The 25,080-nt window shown below is 37.0% G+C and overlaps 1 protein-coding gene across 1 annotated transcript; it reads right to left on the reverse strand.

The window, feature by feature from the left end:
* Positions 1–3,667: 3,667 nt before the first annotated feature.
* Positions 3,668–21,856, reverse strand: TLCD4 (TLC domain containing 4; the record flags this gene model as incomplete). Its single annotated transcript, XM_082483686.1, has 6 exons — positions 3,668–3,983; positions 7,396–7,469; positions 9,638–9,732; positions 11,562–11,620; positions 16,996–17,085; positions 21,702–21,856. The coding sequence occupies 6 exons, from the start codon at positions 21,854–21,856 to the stop codon at positions 3,668–3,670; spliced, it is 789 nt and encodes a 262-aa protein (XP_082339812.1).
* Positions 21,857–25,080: the final 3,224 nt, after the last annotated feature.

Raw genomic sequence — 25,080 nt, forward strand, 5'->3', positions numbered from 1 at the left:
AGCGTAAGGCTTTCGACTTCATTGAAAACCACTGGAACACTCACCAAGAAAATGAGTATTTGAAGTACGTTTCCTCTCTGCAAGTACTGTATCCAGAAATCAATTATAAAAGCAAAACGTGACCTACCATTCCCTTATAGTAGTTCAGAAAGTGGTATTTATCTTTTGATGAAAAAGTAAAGCCATAAAAAAGGGAAGCTTGCATTCCTACATACAGTCTGACCGGTACAAATAGACTCTCCCAAGATCATCGTGCTGATTTTATGTCACCTGGTACTGAAGAGTGTAAAAGAAAAGAAAAACAAGATATCTCAGCATTTCTTACAAGGTTAACTCCTTCCCATTTGATATGTCCATGGCAGAGACACCTGGTGACATACCAAGAGTCTGCTTTTACACTAGACAATGCATCTGTTAAAAATAGAAGTTTTAAGCCACTAATAAGACAGTATTACATTCTAAAGGTAGCATTTATTGCAATGCTACTGATCATGCATTTACTTTTTTGCATAAAAAAGCAAAAGACACAAGCTTGCAACATTAAATTTCAGCAATATTTCACCACAGTTTCTAAATTAATAAAGTGCAATTGAAAAATGGGTGCCACAGCTACCTAATTTGCTGTATTATAAGCTTTTAATGGCAGGTAAAGAGTGCCCTATACTAATGTATTCAGTACATCACAATTTTGCAGCGTGTTTACTACAGTCCTTGCCAAATACACAAGTGTTAATAACTTTTTTCATTAGAGAGTTGTCTACTGACACATAATAGATGCATCAAGATGTAACTGTAATACATTAAAAAAAAACCAAATTAGAAAATTTAAACCTAATGCATTGCAAAATACTGTTTTAATTACACTAATTTTGTACAGCAATCCAAAATATTGCATGTTTTAAAATAATTACCCCACTGCCCTTCCATTCTGGATTGTTGCCCAAAGTATATTATGCAGTGTTTTGTTGTTTTGGGTTTGTTTTTTTTTTTTTTTTTTCAATCTAGTTTTAACATTATTCTATTATAGCTTGACTTACTTCTTTTTTCCCCCCCATCATACACAAGTCTATCTAGAAGTGAAGGAAAAGGACCATTTTAATGAATGTTCCCCATTGAAAACAAAAAAATTGAAATACTGAAATATTAAAGATTTATGCTAAGAAGGGATGAATTAAAAAAGTTTTTCATGAGTTATGATCATAAGAGTTGCTCCAAATCATCTTCCTTATCAATTTTTTTTTCATCCTACTTCCCAAATAACAAAAGGGGACTTCTACTTTCAAGCATATTCTCCAAAATGTTTGAATTTACTCTATTTAAAATTTATTTTGGAAAGGAACAAAGTATTACAAAGGGATTCCCTGATCTAGTGACTTCAAAAGCACAAGAAAAAACTATTTCATGTACACCTTTAAATCATAAAGGTGACAGAAACATAGAGCCTTTTTACGTAGCCTAGATTTTGCATTAGGTACACTGAAATCGCTATTTTAAAAGATAGAAGGTTCTGCAAATCAGTATAAAAGGGAGTCTGTTTCTTTCAGCAAAGCAGGTCACGGGATCAACTCTTAAAGACTATGGATTTACCGGTACCCACGTAAGGTACTGCGCTCACTCAAATCATCCAGCTAAACAGATTAACTGCTAACTTTCCCAAGGCATAAAGAGATCTTTTGTCTGCAGGCTTGTGAAGTATTAATAAGCAGGTAATAAAAAAAAAAAATATATAAGTATTAACAATCCTTGATATTGCCCTTAACAAGGCAGGATTGGGAAACGGTTTTGGAAAAAAAGCGTGCCCAGCTAAACGGTGGAACTGGGCTTATAAAAGTGCGTTTTACGCTAGCCCAAACAATACTCCCTGACGTCATTTTAACTGGAGAACTAAACTCGTCGCAGCTGCCTTGGTTATAAGGCGTATCAGCCGAGGCAGTCCTCTTGGGGTCTTATGGCCACCCCATTCCTGGAAGACAGGAAGACTGTGTCCCTCACCCCAGAGCACAGTATTGGGGTATGCACACCTCTGACTACAGAGATATGACTACAGAGTTCACGTCACCTGGCTTTGTTACAGGGAACAGGACAAGAGGAAAACTAATTGTCCTACACAGGGTAAATATCTTATCTTTTTTTTAAAAATAAGTTGCTTAAACAGTCTGCTACAATAATTGGGATGTGCACTACAGGACTGAGTGAAAACAGATACTTTTAGCACACCTTACCAAAAGGTATAACAAATAACAAGTAATGTAAAAAAAAACCCAAAACAAAACAAAAAAAACCCACCCGCACACCAAGGGAAAAAACAGAAGTTAATCAGTCCCAAGTCAGATGTGGTTTAAAGTAAACAAAACAAAACCAAACAATGCACAAATACAGCTCTGAGAATCATTTAAAACAAAACAAAACCAGGAATTTCCTCAAATTGTATTATATATTACATTCTAGACTATTCCTAGATGCCCTCTTTGATGCCCCGCAGGCCTTTAAGCTTGCAGAAGGAGGAACAGAGTACCTATTGACAAATAAGTGGTTTAAAAAAAATAAAATGCTGTGCATACTGAAGTCAACTGTCATTCTACAGAATTACCGTACAGCTTTACAGAAGTTTGGCACAGTTAATTCAAGAATGTATTTAGTCAACACCTCAGATTTCTGATGTGATTAACAAGGAAAATGTGACAAAACACCTCAACACTTCATATCAAATGGGTCATTTCTGTGATAAAAGGAAAAAAAAGTATTACTGTAAGCTACACATCACATACAGAAGGATTTTATCTCTTTACAATTAAACTTCGCATCCAGATAGGCAATAGTTAAAAATACTCTGAGGAGAGTTGCAGCACTTCTCAAAAGTAGTAGCAGCAAAGGAGAAAGCACTCCAGTAAGAATTATGCTGTTTCCACGCATTATTTCCCATACTAACTTACAAAAAAAATTCCACGGGCAATTTAGAAGATGTACTATTGCATGTAATCTAACACAGCAAAAGTGAATCCTTCCCATCAAAATCTGATAATTTTAACAATTTTTAAGGTATTCTGTAGCCTTATAATACAGCATTTTAGATAAAATTATTTCATAAATTTCCCAAAATGGTTTGCATTCATATAGGCAGAACACAAAGCAGTAAAAGACTTCACAGAATCAAAGCTAAATTTTTAGCTCTTCTTGCAAAAATTAAAAAGTTGTCAAGAAAGAAATCTTGATTGTTATTCCTAGAAGAAAACATAGAAACGTGCCAGGAAAATTGCACCATATCAGGAGTTTGGGGAGTTTTTTGTTTTCTAAAAAAAGAGAGATGTCAGTATTCACTGGATTTATAAAACACATTAATCTGAGAAACCTGAGTGAAACACTTCGAACACACTGGTGGACAACAAGCAAGTAACCAGTCTGCTCCTTTCTAATTTCAGTAGTATGTAACCGCTTAGAACAGACACGTGGAACTCATTTGTGTGAGCTTTTGCGTTTATTCCTCACCGGACAGGATCCGTGAAGCGTGGCCCTGGGTGTGCAGGCAGTGTGGCTAGGGAAAGAGTAAGGTCAGTACAGAGGTAATACCTTGTTTCCTTAAGAGGAGCATTCCATGGCAGAAATGTGCACCGTTTCAGTGAAACCAAATTATTTTCATAGCAGAAATTTCATTTTATGCATATGATTTCTAGTCAGATTTTCCATTTCTATGAGTTTTGGCTTCCTCCTGTCCAATAAGACAAATGACTTTGTAGCATCCTTTTGCAATTTTGACCATCCACATCACATTCATGACATCCAAGACAACACTTGAGATAATCCAGGCGCTTTGGGCTGCAAATCCTAATCTCTGGAAAGCCTCTGTTCCAAATGAAGAAATTACATGGCTGTAATATATAGGCATGACGGCAATCCTCACCACGAAGAACACAACTGTCATCAGCACACCATTGATGATGTTGGCCTTTGAAGATTTGGGATATCCCAGTACTTCAAAAAACCACCTGCAAAAGAAGTGTTCACAGATACCAGGCAGACTTGAAGCCATCTCATTAAAAAAGGATTTTATTTCATTTTTTTTAATTAATCATTTAATTTATTAACTGCTGCTACCCTTATCATTTCTGAATTACTGCAACGTGTCTTGGCTTAGTTGCAAATTCTTCTGCTTAGCTGCATTTTTTCTCCCACTTAAGCAGTGTATGATATCCGGTACACTGCAAAATAATATGTAGAAAATCCCTATTTGAATTGTAAGCCATTTCACAACCAGTGTGCATTTAACTGTTGTGTAATGCACTATAATTCAAATTCTCATTTAAAATGATAAATACAATTTTATTACTTGTTACTGTAGTTTGCAGTAAGGGGCAACTAAAATTCTAAACTAAACTAAACTGTTTCCCTGAAAGCAATTCTAGCATTGTATTTGGATATGGTAACCTAGATAAAGCTCTAATTCCCAGTTTGGGATTTTCTGACTGCTTCTGTTCAGCCCGAAACCAGAACTTCAAAACCAGACATTGTAAATGGCACTGGATCATGTCACAGCTAGGTATATTTTGCAATGACAAAGATAAATCTAAAATCTCCCTTTCCCATTACTACCACTGGGTCATAATTGGTCTTTGAAAAAGAATTTTTGCATATTAATTCCTTAGTAGACAGGCCTAACTTATCAATTGCCTAGCACACAGAACCTGCGGGTTGAATTCCTACAAAAAGGAACAATAAACTCCTCTAATTATTCATCATTCACACTTAAACCAGAATAAACGTAATTCTGCACCAATGGCAGATTAAAGACAGGACCAGAGGAAAATTACTTAAATCACTGTATTCATGATAAGGAATAGGGGAGGGGAAGTGGAATAATCAGTTTATTTCCAAGAAGATATGAGGGTTAAACTATTTAGCAAAATAACAGTTCTAAACCTGGTTTTAAAAGTAATTTTTATTTTAATTACCTACAGATTACAACCTAGGTAATTACGGATACACTGAAAATATTTTCCAGACATCCAGCTCTAACAGAAATACTTCAAGAATTCATTAAGAGTGCAACTGAGGCAATTAAATTCCAGGCACTTAAGGTAGCAGTCCAGCCTCGAAGCAGGATACCTCACCACAGAAACACTTATACTAGGATTATAAAGAGACAGACCTGATGTATTTGGTCAAACTAACAATCAGAGTCTGTACTTTCGTTTATATATACAATGCAGATTCCAAAAGTAATAGAAAAAATGTTTTAAAATATACTGTGATGTGCCAATATAGGTAACTGGACATCTGCTTAGCGATTTCCCTGTGCCAGCAAATTAAAAAAAATAAGTTAGTAAATCACAGTTATCATTACAATTTTACCTACCACAGTTCATAATTAATTACATAAATGCTGATACTAACATTAAAAGATTTAAATGCTTGGCATGGAGACAACCTCCAATTAGATATCCCTAATAACACAGACAGGAAATACAAAGAAAATACTACAGTTCTGAGATTAGAGTATCATTTTATATTTTAATAATAGCTCTTTTGGTAATACTAAGAATGCAAACAAGAAACATAATGTAAGTCATTATCATTATCCACTACTTACTGTCTTAAGGGTCTGGTTCTCTTCAAATTTAATGGAAGAAAAAAAAGTCATGCACTAATGAGATGACATCCCTTACTGCAAGGGACTTTATTATCTCCTACAGTGATTTCCGTTTTTCTGAGAAAGCGGGGAATGTCGGTATTCAGAGACATGTGATCTCACCACAGGCATTTTAGAAGTACAACATATATTACTTTTAATAGCCAGATGTATCACAATACTTCCCAATGCCCCAGTCTGAAAGGTAAGCATTAGTATAGGTACCACTTAAACCCAGGATTAAATCCTGTCTTGGTAGAAGTCAGTTGGGAAAACGGCCATTCACTAGGACAAGTAGTTTAATATAGAAACTTTGAACATAATACCACCTTTTTTCAGTTTCTTACTCTCCTCATCCTTGTATTACTAAAATAAGTTTAAAGAAGTGTTTGTTTACTCCTCAGTTTCTCTGTACACGCGGAGCATGGACTACACTAAGCTATAATCTCCTACTCAACTACACTTGGGCAAATGAAAGCAACCTCTGGAGAGCTCTATTATCCCACCCTGCCTTTCTGTAAGTTGAATTTGCCACACTAAGATCCGAAAGGGATCTCAGCACAATTGTTTTTTTATTCCTAGGGATCTGAGGAATGCTACAGTCTTATAAAATATTTCAGAGTCTACAGTCACAACGCAGTAATGGGTAATACTCGGATAGCCTGTTGCAGGAGGATTACAGTACCTATTTGCCTTATAAACCTTACCCTTTCTCTACCAGACACCTGGAAAGAAAATACATCACACATGTAGGATCAAAGTGGAAATACACCCCAAAAAGCATGGGTGAGGAATAGACATCTGATACACTGAAAGATCTGATCCTACATTGCAAAAAAATGGAGAATGGGGAGAGGACTATAGCACTGCCCCATACCAAAGCTCCTACCCTGAGGTGAAGTCTTCCTGCACCAAATTCCTGTCCCCAGCTAGGTCATGGTGGTGACAGAGCAAGAGAGAGGCCATCTTCCCCAGAGCACCAGGAAACTCCATTGATTGCTTTCCCCTACCTGCAGTACATGGTGTTATCATGCTCTTTTTCTGATACTCACAGCAGCAATTCTACTAGCAACGCTACATCCGGAAGCCTTGGCAGTTTTCGACTCTCACGGAGCTCTGCAAAAGAGCCTCCTGCCACTTTCTGCTCTGACCACAAGCGTGAAGATTAACCATTCCAGATATATTGAGGTGATTTACTATTTCTCTTAATTAAGTGCTCAAAATAATTTCCAGAACTATTTTTGAAAGTAAATAAAGAATACACATTTATGTTATTCTATGTATTCATATGCATCTATTAATATTGATCTATATATGTGCAGTATTGCAAAATAAACTTCAAATTATCTAGGGCAATGCAATTCCATTCTAGGATTCTGATGACAATGTTACCTTGTTTCTTCTCCTGGTCCACGATACTATTGAAAATTGTGGCTTTATTATAATAATTAAATGAACATACAAAGGTTAATAAACAATATTGTATTTGTGAACTTTTTTGTTCAGTAGTCTCATAAAAATTTGGCATTTCATATGAAGGCTGGTCTACTCTAAAAAGGAACTTGGGGATGAATACATTAGTTACGACATTGCAGCTATAGCAGAAAAAAAGTTTTCATAGCAAAAAAAGGTTTCCATATAGTAATCTTTAGTTCAATACATACAAATTCCCTTTCAGCAGACAACCATAAAAAAACCCAACAACTTCCTAACTGACAAATACTACAAATTAAAATTTAAAAGAACTATGCAAAAATTCCCTAACCACTTACCGCTGATTGACAAAAGGAGTGGAGAACTCTGCAAGCAGACGGAAGTTTCCAAAATAAGCCAACAAACCTTTGCCCTGGTTAGCAAAACAAAATAGACATACCAAAATCAACAATGTAGATGTGAAATCTCGATAAAGTCTTCAAGTATACACAGAATGATACAACATCTCAACTTCTTTAATAAAACTCACAGTAAGCGAGTTTTCCAGCTCCGGCCAACTTCCTTACAATTTCAAAATGAGGTTTACTACAACAGCTGCAATTGTCCTTCAGGTATCTCAAATCAGTAGTTTCCTACTTTAAATAAATTTTTAAAAGACTTACAGTTAAGTGGTCATGGAAAGCTAGCTAGAGAAGACTGGCAGAAGTAGTCATAAGTTATAATTATGACAACACTATTACTTACCAAGAGAATTATAAATATTTTGGATTTCTCAATGTTTAAACAAGCCCAATCAGAAACACTGTAAGCTAAAGAAAAATGTCGCTATGTTGTTTTAGAAACATAATTTGCACAAGTGAAGGTGAATTCCCAGCTCTTGTTTGGCACCAGAAGGGGCACATAAAGCCTTTTCTTCTCTCCTCCCTGCTGCAAGGGAAACCCTTCCCACCAGCTCTGTGCCAGTCCCTGACGTGCCCCGTGGGTTGGGAGGGCGCATCTTCCAGATAACTGCGTGGTACATTTACACTGATACACATCATAACAGAGCACTTTCCTCCCAGTGACAAAGTACAGCATATTCTCTGCTTTATCGTTTGGCTGTGTTGGAAATAGTACCCCATTACACAATGGCTGGGTAAGCAACAGTTTGCAGATATAAAGATAAAAAGATTTTTTAAAAAAATTCAGTAGATCTCCTGAACAACCTGTGCAGTGTGTGTCATGATTCTTCTTTCCCCCATCGAGCGTGCCAATACCCACTACTTCAAGTATTTCATGTCAGTTTATACTACACCAAACAGAAAATCTGTGTTCTCAATCAAATTCTCTATCTTCAAGAGAAATTTTTGAAATAAGATGCTTATGAGTAACTTTCTCTGAAGATAAAAGAATAACATACAGATAGGCAAGGGCAGAGCTATATCCAAATAATAAGAACTGGTTTAAAAGAAGTTCATGCTAACACTACGCTTTCTATTTACTCCAGAAACAACTAATGAATTTTCTTCATCAGGGATTAGCCTTGGTAGTGGTATTTTCATTTCTCTAATATTCAGCTCTAATTCACTTTCATCCGTGATAATATTAGTTGATCTAATTATCTTCAACCCGAAACAGAGTATTTACCCGTCAGTGTACTTCCCTTTAAACCATTACATGGGAAATCTGACAGTAATCTGGCATCTGGACAATTTTAATATTGTAAGCCTGGGATTCACAGAGGAGGCATGGAAAGAAATGTGGTAAATGAAGTAAATTGTATTTTATAAGATTTCTCTATTTACCAAATGAGCTTTTCAGAAAAAAATCAGGAGCATTATCCTGGAGGTCAGTGGGATTTCTACCAAGTCACATGGGCATCTTTGAGAAATTCCAGCAGCAGCAAAGAGTAATTAAGTTAGTCTTTATTCTAGAACAGCATCTTTCTCTTCCCCTTTTCTCCTCAATGTATGTATGCCACAGATATTTACAGATATATACAATTAATCATCCACTGTTTCCCCACCAAAGTAACCTTAAACAAGAAGTCTCAGAGGATCAGTTTGTGTCATAACAGAATTAAAAAAAAAAAAATAAAATAGAAAAAGAAAAAAACCCACCCCAGAAAAAAAAGCACACCCAGCTGATTGTAGTACATTCACCAGAGTTAGGGATCACTGACCTATGGCCTCGCAAATACAATCACAAGCAGAACATAACCACTTAAAACCATTTCCTTCCAATTTTCCAACTAAATATTCAGACTTGTGATTTTATTTGAAACTCTTCCACAACCATGTGAAAAGCCCCTCTGTCAAAGTCTCTCTAGAGCAAAAACTGAGAAGAGTTTTAATTCCAGGAGTTAAATAAGTTACACATTTTTGTTGAAGGACCATAATATCGAAAAGGCATGCACTTACAACAAGTGCCTGATAAAACTGTTTAGGAAGTAACGATGACTGAAAATATAAATATGCCTTTCACAAAGCTAATACACTAACCAGTGAAGATTTTTTTTAAAGGGTAAACAAACAAGAATCTATAAAAGCATTGTGTTAAATCTCATCTGCTTGTTATGTTACTGGAAAATACAGCACTCACCAGTACAAAATAATAAGCATACAGAGCTGCCAAGTGATGTATTACAAAAAATTTGTCACCAATTGCCTTCCAGTAGTAAATAATAAGCAACAAATCTACAAGAGAAAAGAAATAATGATAAAGAACAATTTATTATAATACCATTGACCTCAGAATAGTGTTTCTCTAAGTTTTAGAGGTACTGATGCCATATGTTGGCATTTATAGAAACTCTCAATTTATATTCTCTGAAAAGAACATCTTTATCCTAAAGACTTTACTTTAGCCAAAGCATTAAGCAGCAGTATTCTTCCAACAGTTGCCATAAATTACTACTTTCCACATCAATTGAAGTACAGAGGCAACAACTTCAGCTGAAGTATTTTGGAAGGAAAAAGCAGATCTTGAATCTCATAGCAAGACTTCACACTTATGAACCCAAAAATTTGGAACAAGTGACACAAAATAATCAAAGGGGAAGGGAGGGCTACAGAGGGCATAGCAAATATACAAATATATTCAGTAAATGTGGGGATCAATTATGGGGAACTTCTGAATCAAAAAGTGGTTATATTAGCAAACAGGGAACCATCTTCTAAAAATATGTTGCAAGGGGCACTTGGAATGAGAAGCATATTTGCCTTATTTAATCAGAATTTTCAGATTACTGCAAAAGTGGTATCGTGGACCTGAATTAATATTACAAGGAAGGCTTTGACAGATAAGTTCTTTCTTCCCCCATGATGGTCCAAGATTTCCAAAGATTTTCTTTTCCGTACTGGAATAAGCAACTTCTGCCCCTATTTTCTACAAATGAGTACTTTGGACTGGAATATTAGTGACCAAAGTTCCAAATCAAAGGCTTTACCCGTGTGCCTTTTGTATCTCCACTGAGTGCCTTGATCTCTTTTATATTAGCTATCCTCAGGCCGGACTCTATATCATCTGACATAGCCGCTCCACTTCCTATTAATAATTAAACACTAACTATATAAGGAAGTGAGAGAGAATGAGTGGCCAAGTTCATTCATTAATTAATAATGAAAGTCTAATGCATAAATATTCAAAAATAGATACTGATGAATTTAAACATGGTACCTAAGGCTCTTATGGAAAAAACAGAGACTTAAACTAATCCACAGTTTAACTGAGTGTGCCTATCACCAGATTATCAGTTCCACTGGGCTGAGAAACCTAGTCTGAGAGATAATCAAGTCCACAACCAGTCTCTGACCAGAGACTCCATCCTGACATGAGAAGTTTTCCCTGAAAATAGCCCAAGTCACAACAAGTTTTTGCTTTGAAAAGTGAGTATTAACCCCACACCTTATAAAAGAAAGCTCCAAAGTGTTTCGTAGCAAAATTCCCATGCCAATTTTAGTTGACAGTAAATAATTAAGAACACAATACATATATACGGGTAAATGCCATTAAAATCCCCATGTTTTATACATGACTAAATTTTGGCTTAAAGTGAACGTAAAAGGTGGGTGGGAAGATCCTGTGGCATCATTTACCTCAGCTTGTATTAAGGGTTACTAAAATTCTTCTGCCAGCGTTCTGAGGTCACAGGAAGAAACATATGATAAAAGAGCTATGAGCTGTAGATACTCTGAAGGGAGTGAAGGGCACTGCTTTAATACCTTCTCAACTGGCTGAAGGACAAAACTGAGCTGGAGTAGGTGGTTGTGTATCAAACCATCATAAAGCCACACAGTGGCCTCAGTGCTTGGGGAGATATCATTCCATCTTTCACATTTGCTGGCAAGATCCTGTGATTTCACCACAACCTGTAACTCCATTAGCAATGTTAAAAGCCGCAGTAGAAACTGTATTGTAAACACATATCCCATCTCCAGCATAGTGACTCAACATAAATACATAGGCATAGTGACTCAATGTAAATATACAGGTTGCATGTGTTATATACATGTTGCATAATTACCAGAAATGAGGTAGCCTGTGGTAATAGCAATATTCAGTTTCACAATTGAAGGGTCACCCCTGTAAACATACCAAAAATACACAGTTACAGCATTTATAACAGTAATTTGCATAGGACATATACATATCAAACACATAATGTCCATCAGGTCACCTTATTCTTGGCCCATCAATAAGACATTACAAGAATTGGTTAAGAAAGGTCCTAGTCATGAAAACAGATTCCTTTTCCACCCAGATATAAGATATCTACTAACCACCCTAATCAGGATTACCCTCTGCCTCGGGGTAGAAGACTGCCCCAAGAGCTTTGCTAGAGACTAGAACAGAAAACCCAGCAAGTACCCTGAGAAGGCTTCTCTGGAAACAGAGGATAAAAGAGAACATCCCAGGGCAGTGGGCAGAGTGCTAAGAGAGCACTCTGCATCTCCAATTTTGTTCTTCTGCCAGTGTTAAAACTTGCTAAGGATGACAAAAATATCTTGCTCAGCTGGTGCTTTTCATATTCATAAGAGGATGGATGCTTATAGGGATAAACAGAGTAGAAGGAGACATGAAAAGAATTATTTGCCAGTTCTCTGGAGCCAAGGAACCTTCCAGCAGAAATGCTTTTCAGAGTAGTTCCACACCTTCTGTCCCTTCCCTCTTGATGCCAAATGTTCAGCAGGCAAAGCTCTTAGTAGCACACACACAACTTCAGTTCCTCTAGGGTGTTCAACAAACCCAAACTTGTGAATACAGCTCAAGATAGGGAAGCATCCACATTACAGCAAGTAACATTTGTTCTTTCCTCCACTGTCCTCTGTGCATTCCTACTTTCAGGAGTTTGGTAAGCAAATCTCTTTTCCTCAGCATAAAGATCATAACTTTTTTTTTTTTTTTAACTGAATTGTGCATCTAATCTAGATATGTTTTGTGTAAGAATGAATTGAGCTTCAAGTGACAGGTCTACAGATTTACAAAACGTAGACTGCTTAAGACAAGCTGTGAAAGCAATTTTTGTTGTAAACCTTTCAAGAAAAAAGGAACATAACTGTGCTTACAGCCACCTCCAATACAAAGTCTACCTCAGCTAGAAAGCAGTAAAATGCTATTACTTAACTATTATTTTTTAATCCTATTGGAATGAAGCAGTGGAAGAGATTTCCTGTATTATTACAATCTGTTCACTACATTTTAAGCCTTCCTTAGCATCTAAAACAAATTGCTTGCCTGAACGAGAGGGTAGCATACAGGAAAATAGAAGGACTCACAAAACTGGAATTCTGCCATTAGGTGAGGAAAAACATTACAAGGAGACCCAGAAGCCCACTCCATCTCTCAAGATTAGCCATAGAGGGTCTCTTAACTACAGCTTGAGACAGGAACATTTTCCTATGGTTTCAAAGCCTAGTTTCATGAGCTATGTAGGTGGTGGACTCAGTGCTTCTTTAGGTGTAGCTCTTCTGAAAGTCGTAGCTGATACAGATGTGTTCCCGCAACTTTACCAGAAACTCTTTAAATAGTTACAGCCCTCCTCTTAGAGCTCTCAGCTCCAGCAGCAGCAACTTCATAACCAAACTTGTAAGTGCTCCCAACACACTTCAGCACATCATCACCATGACTGAGCCTGTGCTCAAGAACCTTCATATTCTTCTCCAGAGAAGATGCAAAGAACTGAATATATGGAATTGGTTCCTTGATATTGGTAAACATGACTTAACTGAATGAGACAGGGAATGATTTACTTCCCTTTGTTCTTTCTATGAGAATGGTCACCTTGCAACAAACCTTCCCTGGACTTTCTAAACCAACACTTCAATATATAGGGCCACACCATCCATCTCTCACCTCCCTTCAAGAAGAGTCCGTGTTAGAATCCCACATTAATCTCAATTAATGGAAAACTTAGAATTTAGTCTAAAGTCTTCTACATTTCCTGATCTGCCTCCTCGAACGGGAAGTGCAAGGAAGCTTACGAGCCCTGATGTTTGCAGCCCAGTTTTGATGCACGCAAGAACCAGGAGTGACAAACAGGGAGTGACTTGAATAAACGAAAGGGAAGAGCTATCTCTCTTGTGATTGCTAAGGAGGTATGTGTGGCAAATGAATTACACATGAACAAACACAGGCAGATATAACAAACAAAAGTCCACATGACTGACTTTCTTCAAACTTCTTTGCAGATACAGAGTCATATAAAATGCTAATCACACATCAGACTTCAAAAAGTGTAATGACTGTCAAGTGGACTGTCATATGAAAAAGTCTCCTCTTCTGTGAAGCTACAACTTAATTCACTTATTTATGTCTTCTCCCTCTCCTTATCTGATCTCTACCACCTCCACATTTCCTACCGTGTTATTCTCACCACCTCAAAAACAATTTCTGCATCATCTATGTTAGCTAGTCTGTATTACATTTAGAAAAAAAAGGCAAAGCATTATGAGAATGTACACAACGCTGATTTTTCCCTGTAACTTATCAATGCTCTGGTCTTTATTATCCTTTGTTAGGATAATAAAGGGTCTACCGTATCTAGTTTCAGGCATTACCTGACAGTAATACCACATCCTCTCACGATTGAACCCAAACTCTTACCAGGAGTCCTGATCCCTTTCAAGACGTATGGGTATCACCATCACCATGTTTTGTGTGAACCCAGAAGTTAGGTTGACCTACGTAGAAGCTCAGAACCTGTGATTTTCCATTATAGATATAGAAACCTTTAAATCCCACAGAGAATAACTGACAGGATACTGTCATACAGTCAATGACTACACAAAGTTGGTGGCAATAACTACAGGGAAGGAGTGTCAGTATCAAAACCTTCCCAGTAGTCTAAAATCAGAACACCTACGTAATGTTTTCAGCCTACCTGGGCTAGAACAGTGCAAGAAAGATGCGTGAAGGATTCCTGGACATTTACTTACAAACTACTGAAACTAGATTCACAAATGTTTCTTGTATTTTTAATAAGAGATTCCAGCAGAAAGGCTTATGCATCCTTCGTATCCGTAAATGACCAAGTCCCACAGCCTATGCCAGCATTTCAGAAGGGCAGTAGATTTCCAGACTGAGCAGCCTCGCAACAGTCCATCTGGCACTTCCCGTATAATTTGGTTTTTTTCATCTTCAGTCTTACTCAATTAAAATCAAGACTATGTGGATTCAGCTATGAATCAATGTAAAAATGATAAGCAACTTACTATACAGCTAAGTCATAAAACAGACTGGAAAAAAAATGGTTAAAGTTCTATGTAGTCAGCTCAGGCTTTAATTACTGTGTACCAGGAACCAATATGACATATGGGAGAATGCATAGACTAATGCCAGCCATTTCATTTCTAAGAGTAATGCAAAAGTCAGCCTTAGAAGAAAAATGTACATCTGCAAATTCTGAGGAAACTACACTACAATTCTGGCTTCGCTGGCAGAACAAAGTGTAATACAAAGTTGTATTTTATTTGCAGGCTGCATACAAGTACTTGTAAAGCCATTGGTAATATGTTCAGCCTCCTTTTGCACTTAATCACTTGCATGAAGATGAATTCAAATCATTGCAACCGCTTTAAATACACTGATACTTCACACATTTTAAAATTATTAGTCTAATAACTAAAAATACTGATTTCCACGTCTAGAGTGTGTTCTGTGCACTTTTAATTGACAAATTCCTGAAACCACTAACATAATTTTGACCAAGAAACAATTACAGAAACGCTGCCACGAAATGAACCTGAGCTTTGATTTAAAACACACAGATTAGATATACACTCACTAGATTTTTAAATATATATATATAAAGTTTTCCTTACTTTACCAAATGTAAATAGGACCACTGACAGCAATTATTGTAAACGTATCCAAACAGAAGAAACTGTTCAGAAGCAATAGTAGAAATACAGAAAAAAAATTCCCCCAAAAGGCAGATGGATTTTGTCTTTTAAGATTTAATGTTTTTATATAATCCAGGATGCTAAGGCTCCATAAGTAAGATTAAGTTTTCAGCACTGTATACAAAAGCATCTAATGTAACTTTTCTCAAACTTACAAAGAACAAAAAAGTGGTTAAATTTCTGCTTAATTTGAATTTTTCCTGGAATTAGACCAGGAAAATTTAGTAAATGGGAAGACTCAATTTATTTATCATTGTCAAGAGGCTTTTATTTCTGCCATTCATGACTTCTTTTGTACTGTTTAGAACAAGGTCTACTCAAACAAACCAGGATAAAACCTTCTATCTGATAAAGCTTACAACACACATTGAAGTAGTTATAACATGCTGCTTTTCAACATGGTTAACAGATCTCATAAGATATTCAAACTGTAATTGGTCTCTCTAAAAATACCAGAATGCAATAAAAAAAAAAAAAAAAAGCAAAAAATTTAATCATATATCACTACATACAGAAGAGGCCAATGTTGCCTAAATTTGTGTTATGAATTAATGTTACATTTATTAAAGCCACAAAACAAGTCAGTAGCAGAGTGCTTCAGGCACCCAATCCTGTCTAGTCCACGCTGCATTTTCATTAATTTACAGTATCAAAAGATCAGAACAAGCATCAAATATTAAATTTATGTAATTTTAAATTAACTCACAGTGTGGTCCTTTGACAAAGCTAAAACCAACAGTCTAGGACAGAAATATGAATTGAAACTTAAAATAGTTAGTTTGCCTTCATGAAAAATATGGCCTCTTCCTTCTATAGGGAAAGAGTTCCAGAGGGTGATGAGTGAAATGTCAAAACACCAATAGCAATCTACAATTGGCTCGATTAAAATGAAGCCATCTTGTTCCTCCCCCCTTCAAAAAAGTGAAACAAAACAATATAACTAGAAATGAAGAAAACATAAGCTTAATGTAGAATATTTTGTTAACTAGAGAAAATAACAAAAGTCACTGTATTAAATATTCCTATTGCTTGTGAAGGCAGCACTTGATATTTTTATACTTTTTTTAAAACAAAGAATTATAGAAGCTTTATGGAAGGCAGAAAAATAAACATCTTAATTTATCAGTTTAGACATATATATTTTATACATATAATAGGCCCATCCAGCTTTTTTTCCCCACACACACACACTCCAGATCTGCAACAGCATTTCAATTTCACTTTAAAATGATCATAGTAAATAGCACGGTTTCAGTCATGCCAACTTACAGTTACACTCTTGGTTCTATGCTTTAGTAATTTAATATGCTATTTCAAATCAATAGCTTGTATTTTATCTATTTCACTCCACAGAAACACAGTGCACTAAGCCATTAGTACTGACAAAATAATTTGGAATTATCAAATAGTACAGACATAAAAATGGACACATCACAACTGCATATTTTAATGGGAAATGAAACAATTATTTCAGTAATTAATACACTGCAGGATTTTTTTCCTTCTCAATTATGTTATTTTATTGTGTAAACACTACATATACGTAACATGCCTTACCAGAGACGGTCAGCATTAACAGCGTCATCGTACAACAAAATATATAGGCAAAACCCACCAACCACCAAGGCGTGGAATGTGGACACTGTCCTGAAAAAGAAACCACAGTCACAAGGAGGTACTGCCATTTACAACCTTCCATACTGTGCTTACGGTAGAATCTTTCCAAAGACATTCTCAACTGCATCCAGATACCTCTGTGGAAGGCAATCATCTCTTCTTTATGCTACATCAAACCACTTATACAATGACAGGTGGGAAAAACAGTCAAAAAGAAGGAATCTATTAGAGTGGAGTGGGGCGGTGGAGTGTTAAATAGAAAGTAGGTTCTTAAAGTATCCATGATCTACATTTTCCGCCAATTATCCCATAGATTAATAAATCCTTAAAGACAATATGACATTCAATTCTCTAACAATTACTTACTGTATTGTCCCATTTGCTGGAAAATCTGTATGCATTTCATATTCAGACTGGCCCACGAGTCCTGCAGCAGCAGGCTTCTCCTTTCAGGCACCAAATTAATAGATGACCCATAATAAACCTGCCAACTTCAGGTTTTGGAAAGAGGGCCACTAAGTGAAAAATCCTATCGATCAAGGGAAGTTTCAGAAAGAATTTCTAGTGTATTTGAAGTAAATCCTGCTTTTCAAAGAGAAAACTTGTCTAACAAAAGCTTGGAGCCAAGTACCTCAGGTATAGCAGCTACAGGTTTACATAAAGTAGGAGCTTTATTTTATTTTATACTCCTCCTGTCTTATATAAAGTCACAGTAGTCAGAGTTGCCTTCTCCATACTTGGGTACTAAACACTTTTTTCTATTTCTTTTTTTTTTCCCCAAAGACTCAAGTATACAGGCTGCATGCACACTGTAGATAAACTCTGAATGTTAACAAACACTTAAAGAGAATTACCTATTTACAGAGGCCCCGGCAGGGTTTCTGCCAGCACGCAGGCCAGGGCCATTCCTGCCCTTTTGAGTCCACATATATTCTTGGAAGGCAGAACAATGCAATGGGCACAGGTCCAAAATGTGTAACCTTGTTCCTCTAGCCATGGGTTTAACGCTGTTATAAACTGCATCTAATACTGTGCAGCTACTATCTGCTTTCCTGCTTTTCAAGTGTGACTAGGAAGAAAAAAAGTTATGTGCCAAAATAGCTCTACCGAATCACGGATACTATTTGAGAACTAAAGTTCCATGCTGTTGATCAGAAACACCTTTGCAGCATGTTCACAGCATCAACAATATGCACACAAATGTATAGGTGCTGTTCGTTATTAGTCTTGTCTTTGTGCATATTGAATACATGTATTTGAAAGTTATTAATATTTTAAGTGTACATAAGTCACTCTCAGGAGTCTAAACTCTACTATGCAAGATTTGAAGAAAACATCTTACTTCCTGTGGAAGACTGCAAAGAAAGAGTAGGTTATAATCCCTGGTCTGTTTCCAGAAGTTATATTACCATCTATTGGCATTAGAAGATTCTGTAAACTTTTCATAAAATAAGTCTCTATTTACATTTTGTTTAAAGAGTGTCATCATGCTGTTTTCAGCATCTTTTTCAATAGTGTTCCAAAAAAATGAATGGCGATTAATATAATATGAACAGTCAAATGTAACAAGCTGGATGAGAACATTTACTAACTGTTATAGCACAGGCTGCTTTCCCACCACCACCACTTTTTTCTTTTTAAACAATGAAGAAAATTTATTCATCAGAATGTTAATGATAATTAACAGTTTAATTAAAATGTCTACTCTTCATCACAGAATTAACGAAGAGCTAAAACAAAGCATGGCATATAATATTAATGTTTGAGAAATACCTGGGATTTTTGAACTTTAGGAGACGATAATGGTGAAAGAAGTAAAATTTGTCCTAGAATATAGCTCATTAGTTTACAGTTGCAATTTGTCTCAGGAGTGGCTGTTTATCCAAACCTCAGTGTTTAGAATACAAGCTACACCAAGCAGAGCACTCGAAGGGAGAAAAAAAAAACACCAAGAAGAAAGAAAAAAAAGCGGATTTCCTCCTTAACTCTGGACTTTGAAGTTTCTCCATAGAAGAGGGGACCGAAAAAGGGAAATAGTTTGACCTAGATTCCATATTAAAATGAAGTGTTGTACTATCAAGCTCAGTACGTTTCCTTGAAATTGCTGTCAAAGCTTGCATCCTTTAACTCCTCATTAAACTGCAAAGAAAAAAGCTGCACTGGTAAGCTGCATACTTGTTCTTTTATTATTGAATATATATTTTTTTGCAACTATTATAGAAGAGGTGCCAGGAACTTATGCACAACAAATTAAAGAGTTATACTACATCTGTGTCAAGGTATAGTTTTTAACTCCAGTTGAGCATCTGCATACTTAAGGTTCCAGAAGCAATTACTTTATTGGTTCTTAATTCTTGGAAAGTCAGAATGAACAAATTGACAGTATGGAAAACACAGTCCAGAGCTGCAGCTCAAATGCTTGATTACAAAACCCTCCAAGCTGTAACAATATATTTCCAATGCTACAGCTCATTTCAGGCAGATGCCCTCTTCCAGACCCAGCTGAGCTGATAAAAATGCATAACCATCCTCTGTGCCAGTTTCCTTCAGGACTGCCAACAGAACCATTTGTGTGAGCACTCCCTACACCAGTTCAATATAGGACAAAATAACAAACATCTACTTTTAAACCACTGAAGTTAACCCAACTCATTTTACCGGGAAATAGTAACTTTATCTACCTGCACAGCTGTCTGCAGAGTACATACATGTTCACCTACATTCTCTGAACATGTAAGATACTCCTTGGGGTGTCTTTTCATTTTGGTGAAACTCTGGTGTGATGAGGCACTTCGACAAAACACTGTTTGGTCAGCAGAGCTAACAGTCAATCTAGCAGTCAATCTCTTTTGTAGAAACACAAGCACTGTGTTTGTTTCGCTTCATGCCCTCCTCAGGTATAATATCAACAAGCTGTTGATGAACATGTTTTGTGTTTCACGCCTTATAACTCCAGAACTGAATGTAGCACTGGACCACAACTCATCTGTGTGCTAACATCTACATCCCGCTACCAGCCCCAAGGAAAAATGTGGAAAGAAGTAAAAAAACGGACACAGCCTGGGGTGCTGTATCAACTTAAGTAGTTAAACACCTTACTACAAAGTAGCCCAGAGATTAATGAGCAGCTTATTTCCAGCACACTTGTGATGTGTGAAACAATTCATATGTTATTATGCAAAGCACTACAACTTAGCATAGTGCTACTAGGCATGGGACGTGTTCTCAGAAAGCCTATTACGCAATTCAAGGGTCACTTGATGTGGCTTAGAGACAAAAGTTCAGCTCCAACACGGTAACAGTTTAGTTTAGTTTCCCTATCTGCTGCTATTGTCAATTGTAACACAGAGATAAACCTAAGCTGTACTGATATCATGAACTGGCATCCTACAAAGTTGTTCTGGCAGATAGGTAATTATTAAAAGATCGAACTGAAATAAAGATGGTGCCTTTAAGAACACTGCAGGTGGACATTTGCCAAATGGAAGGGCAAGACTATTTGAGTTGCTAATGCTGCCTAGAACAATGGAAACAACTTCAAAGGTATCCACCTGATATTGCCTTTAAACAGCACTGAGGAGGAACAGGGATACGACTAATGCATTTTGAGTGTAGTGACAGCCATGCAGTACACTTTAAGCTTCAAATTTGAGAAACACCTGAAAAATATTTTAAAGTTGTAATAGGCTACTCAAGCATAAAGTTATGTCATATCGATCCATTTCAACCGAACAAGCTTGTACACTATATACCCTTTCAGAACAGTATATCGCAAATAAAACCTCAACGATCACCCCATTTGCAACTACTACCCTATACTTCCTTCATGGCTTAAAAGAGAGGAAGGCACCCAGGAAAGATTCACAGGTTTGAACAAGTTTCTAACAGTGCTCTGTCTGAGGAGACAGGTGTAATGCAGACGGATCCATCCCACTGATGGAACGGCAGAAACACAAAGGGAGTGAGGAAGGTTTTTAGATTGAGTTTCCACAACTCCTTCCTGAATGCGTACCCACCACTTCTTGCAGTCTCCTTCCCCACCAACACAGATTATCTGTCTAACCCTACCTCACTCCAATACTACACCAAGGATTCATGGAATTTCCTGGAAAACAACAACTTATCTAAATTTCTTAGAAAACCATAACTTATCAAAATAAAAAAGGGTATAGTGTAGTAGCACTGGGAGAACAGAGAGCAATTTGCTTTGCAACCAAAAACATGACCAGAGATACACTAGCATTTTGATCACAGAATAAATTGCAATACTTTTGACTTTTATGTATGTTTGGGGAAGGGAATTTTGTATCTCTTCTCTTTACTAGAAGCATCACAGCAAAGCCATTTAAAATTAATCCCCTTTACCTTATTACCTCTCGCCAGACACTGTTTTCTTTTTCTACTGACTTTCACACGAGCATCACTGTCTAATAAAAGGTTTAATGTACAAGTGTTTGTAATGCTGTGTGTTCAAAAAGGGACCTCAGCATTTTACATTTGGAATTTGTTGAGTGCCTAGAACCCTCTAATCTTTCAGATGATTAACTAATAAAGTTTTCTGAAGTTTTATGTGTATACACTTAGGTGGTTCAAATGTTGACAATTTCAGGGAGTTCATTAGCTGTAGCTTGTTTGGAACACTATACCTTGAATTCCATTCGATCTTCCTTTTTCGGCTGAGATTGTTAAAACCAGGTGTTATTCGTGTTGACACCCAAGAACTTAAAACATGGAACAGGAGTTGAAATACAGTAAAACTGACAACAGCAATGCCAATAGTCAGGTTGCTGAAGGAAGCCATTGTTCTTCAGCCTGTGAAGAGAAGCAGAAAGTAATTTCAGTCCATTCTCCATTTAACTATTTTAAGCAGCCACAGAAAGTGTTTTTGACAGCTAATTTATCAACAGAAATATTATTCAATAAAGTTTCATTCTGTTCAACATTTCTACTTAAGCCTTCATAATATAAAAGTATCCCCAAACTTTAATAAGTAAAAGTTGCATTTTGGGTTTGTGTTTTTAACATTTGCATACTATACGTTTTCGTTGCCTAAAGTCACATGTATTTTATCTGTGCAGAAAGGTCGGGGAGGACCACTGACCAGTGCAATCGATGGCTCAGAAGCCTCTACTCCTGCTCCAAGAAGCTCCAAAGTTAATACTCATCTCATTCTTACCAGATTGACTGCTGCTGACAGGATTTTGAAAAGCAGCAATGAAATCAGATAAGCATAGCATGAAGGAGGATGGAGCCAGGCTCTTTTTAATGGTTCCCAGTGACAGGACGAGGGGTAATGGGCACAAGTTAGAACACAGGAAGTTCCGTTCAAATACACGGAAACACTTCTTTATGGTGAGGGTGACAGAGCACTGGAACAGGCTGCCCAGGGAGGTTGTGGAGTCCCCTTCTCTGGAGATTTTCAAGACCCGCCTGGATGCAGTCCTGAGTAATGTGCTCTGGGCAATCCTGCTTTAGCAGGGGAGTTGGACTAGATGATCTCTAGAGGTCCCTTCCAACTCTGAAAATTCTGTGATAGTAGGGAGACTTTCAGGTCAGCCTCAGGAAGTAGTATGTTTGTGTCCTCTACAAAGACAGTACTTCTCAGTTTGCATTTTGTTCACAGTTGAGGGCTTCTCTTTGTGATAGCACACAGGCTATCGTAGCTGAGCTTTTTTCTTCTTCATATGAAAGTCTAAACTTTGCACAATTTCGGAGCGCACTGAAGAGCTTCCTATTATCAGAGCTAATGCATTTTCGGATGCTGAATGTTTACCTATTTCATGAGGCCTAAACAATTCCAAACATAAATGTCAGTCTCTAAATGCTTCGGTCATTTCTCCCGAGTCACCAGCATTTTGCAAGACAGAATGATATTTTCCAAGACGCCACAAACTTCTGACATACATCTCCCATTTGATAGTGTTGTCAAGTGGTTTATATTCCAAGACTGGCAAAGGTTACAAACTCATAAAAATGCAATTTGTATTAAGTTGAACAGAAAAGGGAAAAAAAGCCAACAGGCTTCATTTAAAATATTTAATTAATAATTTTAATAGCCATTTAAATAACTGTTGCCACTTATTTTAGTTTTTACTGAAGAAAATATCTAAAAATAAAATGAAGACTTAGAGGCTAGCATAATTTGATGTTACTACAACAACCTAATGGTCAGCAAAACCTGATACTTATATAATTGTCCACCTTTCATTCACATGCATTATAGAATGAGGGAATGTACCTTAGATTTTTGAAATTGTATCTGCATTGCAGATGGAAAGAAACTTGAACTTCAGGGAAAAAAAAAAATAAAGAAAAGTCCACCAGTTAAAATAATAACTTTTTAAAAAATTAAGTACAATATTTTCACCTGGTCGTGTAAATAGCAAGTATATTGAAACAGGGTTTGCATTTAAAATTAGAACTTCAGGAAAAGGTGTATTACAATTAGATCACGAAAAAAAAAAACTTTGTCTTCAGAGATTTAGAAGCAGAAGGTTCAATGACCTCAAACCTTTTCCCTCCTCCTCTTTCTTTTCTTTCCCCCCTCCAGAACTGAAGAGTAAAAAAAGAAAGCGTATTTATCTGAAAACTTTCTCTGACTAGTACCCACAGTAAAAGTTACAGCTATATAAGCAGAATGAAGGCCAAATATGAGCAGATTTGCTGAGTAAAACCGCATCCATATCATATGTATTTCAAGTCTTTACTTCAGACCAGCTTTAATTCCATCCTAGGGACTCCACAGTTGTTAGATAGTATTTGATGTGCTCTTCAGGCCTATCTTCCTGCTCAGTTTAACCCAAAAGGAGTCCAGCTTGCATGCTCTGTGACAACTATGCAACACAAACCAAAAAGCAGTAAGTGGGGGATCAGAATATTCAGTTCATAAGTGCATTTTTACTCCAAACTAAAATTTTAACGTACATACACTGCAGTGCATTGCAACAAACTCTGGTTCATTTCAGTTGTTTATCTGATGGCCTTTTCTAGTTCAGCAGCATACTAGTCTTGCATGCTTTTTAATGTTAGTCTATTAAAACTTCCAGTTTCAAATACTATCCTGAATACTCAGTATTCTCTCAAGTACTTTTTACACTGTTCTCCACATACTTCTCCATTTGCCTCCACTAACCAAGATGATAGAAAATACAAAACAAACTTTATGCACTTTTTGCACAGTTTAAAGTTCTAGAGACAACGTGCATTAAGCCTGATTTTCTAAAACTTTTCAGTTTGAAGGAACAAAACAATCAATTCTATTTTCTGTCTTCCAGTTTAAGCCCCCTGATAAGCACTGTATGGTGCCTATTCCAGACTCGCCTGGGTCCAACACTTTGTTATTTCATCATCTCATTTGTAATGTCCTGGTTTGAGGTAAAACAGAACCAATTTTGTTCAGTAACTTCGCTTCTTAGCTGGGCCTCTTCTAACAACTGAAATTAACTGCATATTGTGCAGACAGTGTTCACTCTCTCAGAGTGATAAGGCCAATGTTTATAGCTGATGCCCAGGCATGGTGTGCAGAGAGGCTCTTGCTTATACTTATTGTCATAACAGCCAAGGCCAACCAACTTTGTTATTTGCCACGTTGGAGGGTCGGAAGCGGAAAAGCATAGTGGGGTCCCACCTGCAGGGAGGAGCGGACAGGACAGGTGACCCAAAACTGACCAACAGGGTATTCCATCCCATCTGCCTCATGCTCAGTATAAAAGCTGAGGGACCGAAGGGTCACGGGCTCTTCCTTCAATGGCCGACGTCTGAGGAGGACTCTCTCTGCCTGTGATCCCAATCCTGACTCCAGATCCGGAATCCAGTTCCCGTCCGCCACTGAGTCCAGCCTGGGACTGCCCCAGTGCCAGCCGGTGACGTGATTGTCATCTCGGGAGCTTGATACGGTTTTGTATATATTTTTCATTATTTCTTTTTATTTTATTATTAATACTTCATTAAAGTAGTTTAGTTTCTTCTAAACTCTTAAGTCTCTTTTTCCTCCTCTGCCTCTCTCTTTGTAGAGGGGTAGAGGGG

Source organism: Vanellus vanellus (genome assembly GCF_965231255.1).
Source record: "Vanellus vanellus genome assembly, chromosome: 5".
Classification (NCBI taxonomy): domain Eukaryota; kingdom Metazoa; phylum Chordata; class Aves; order Charadriiformes; family Charadriidae; genus Vanellus; species Vanellus vanellus.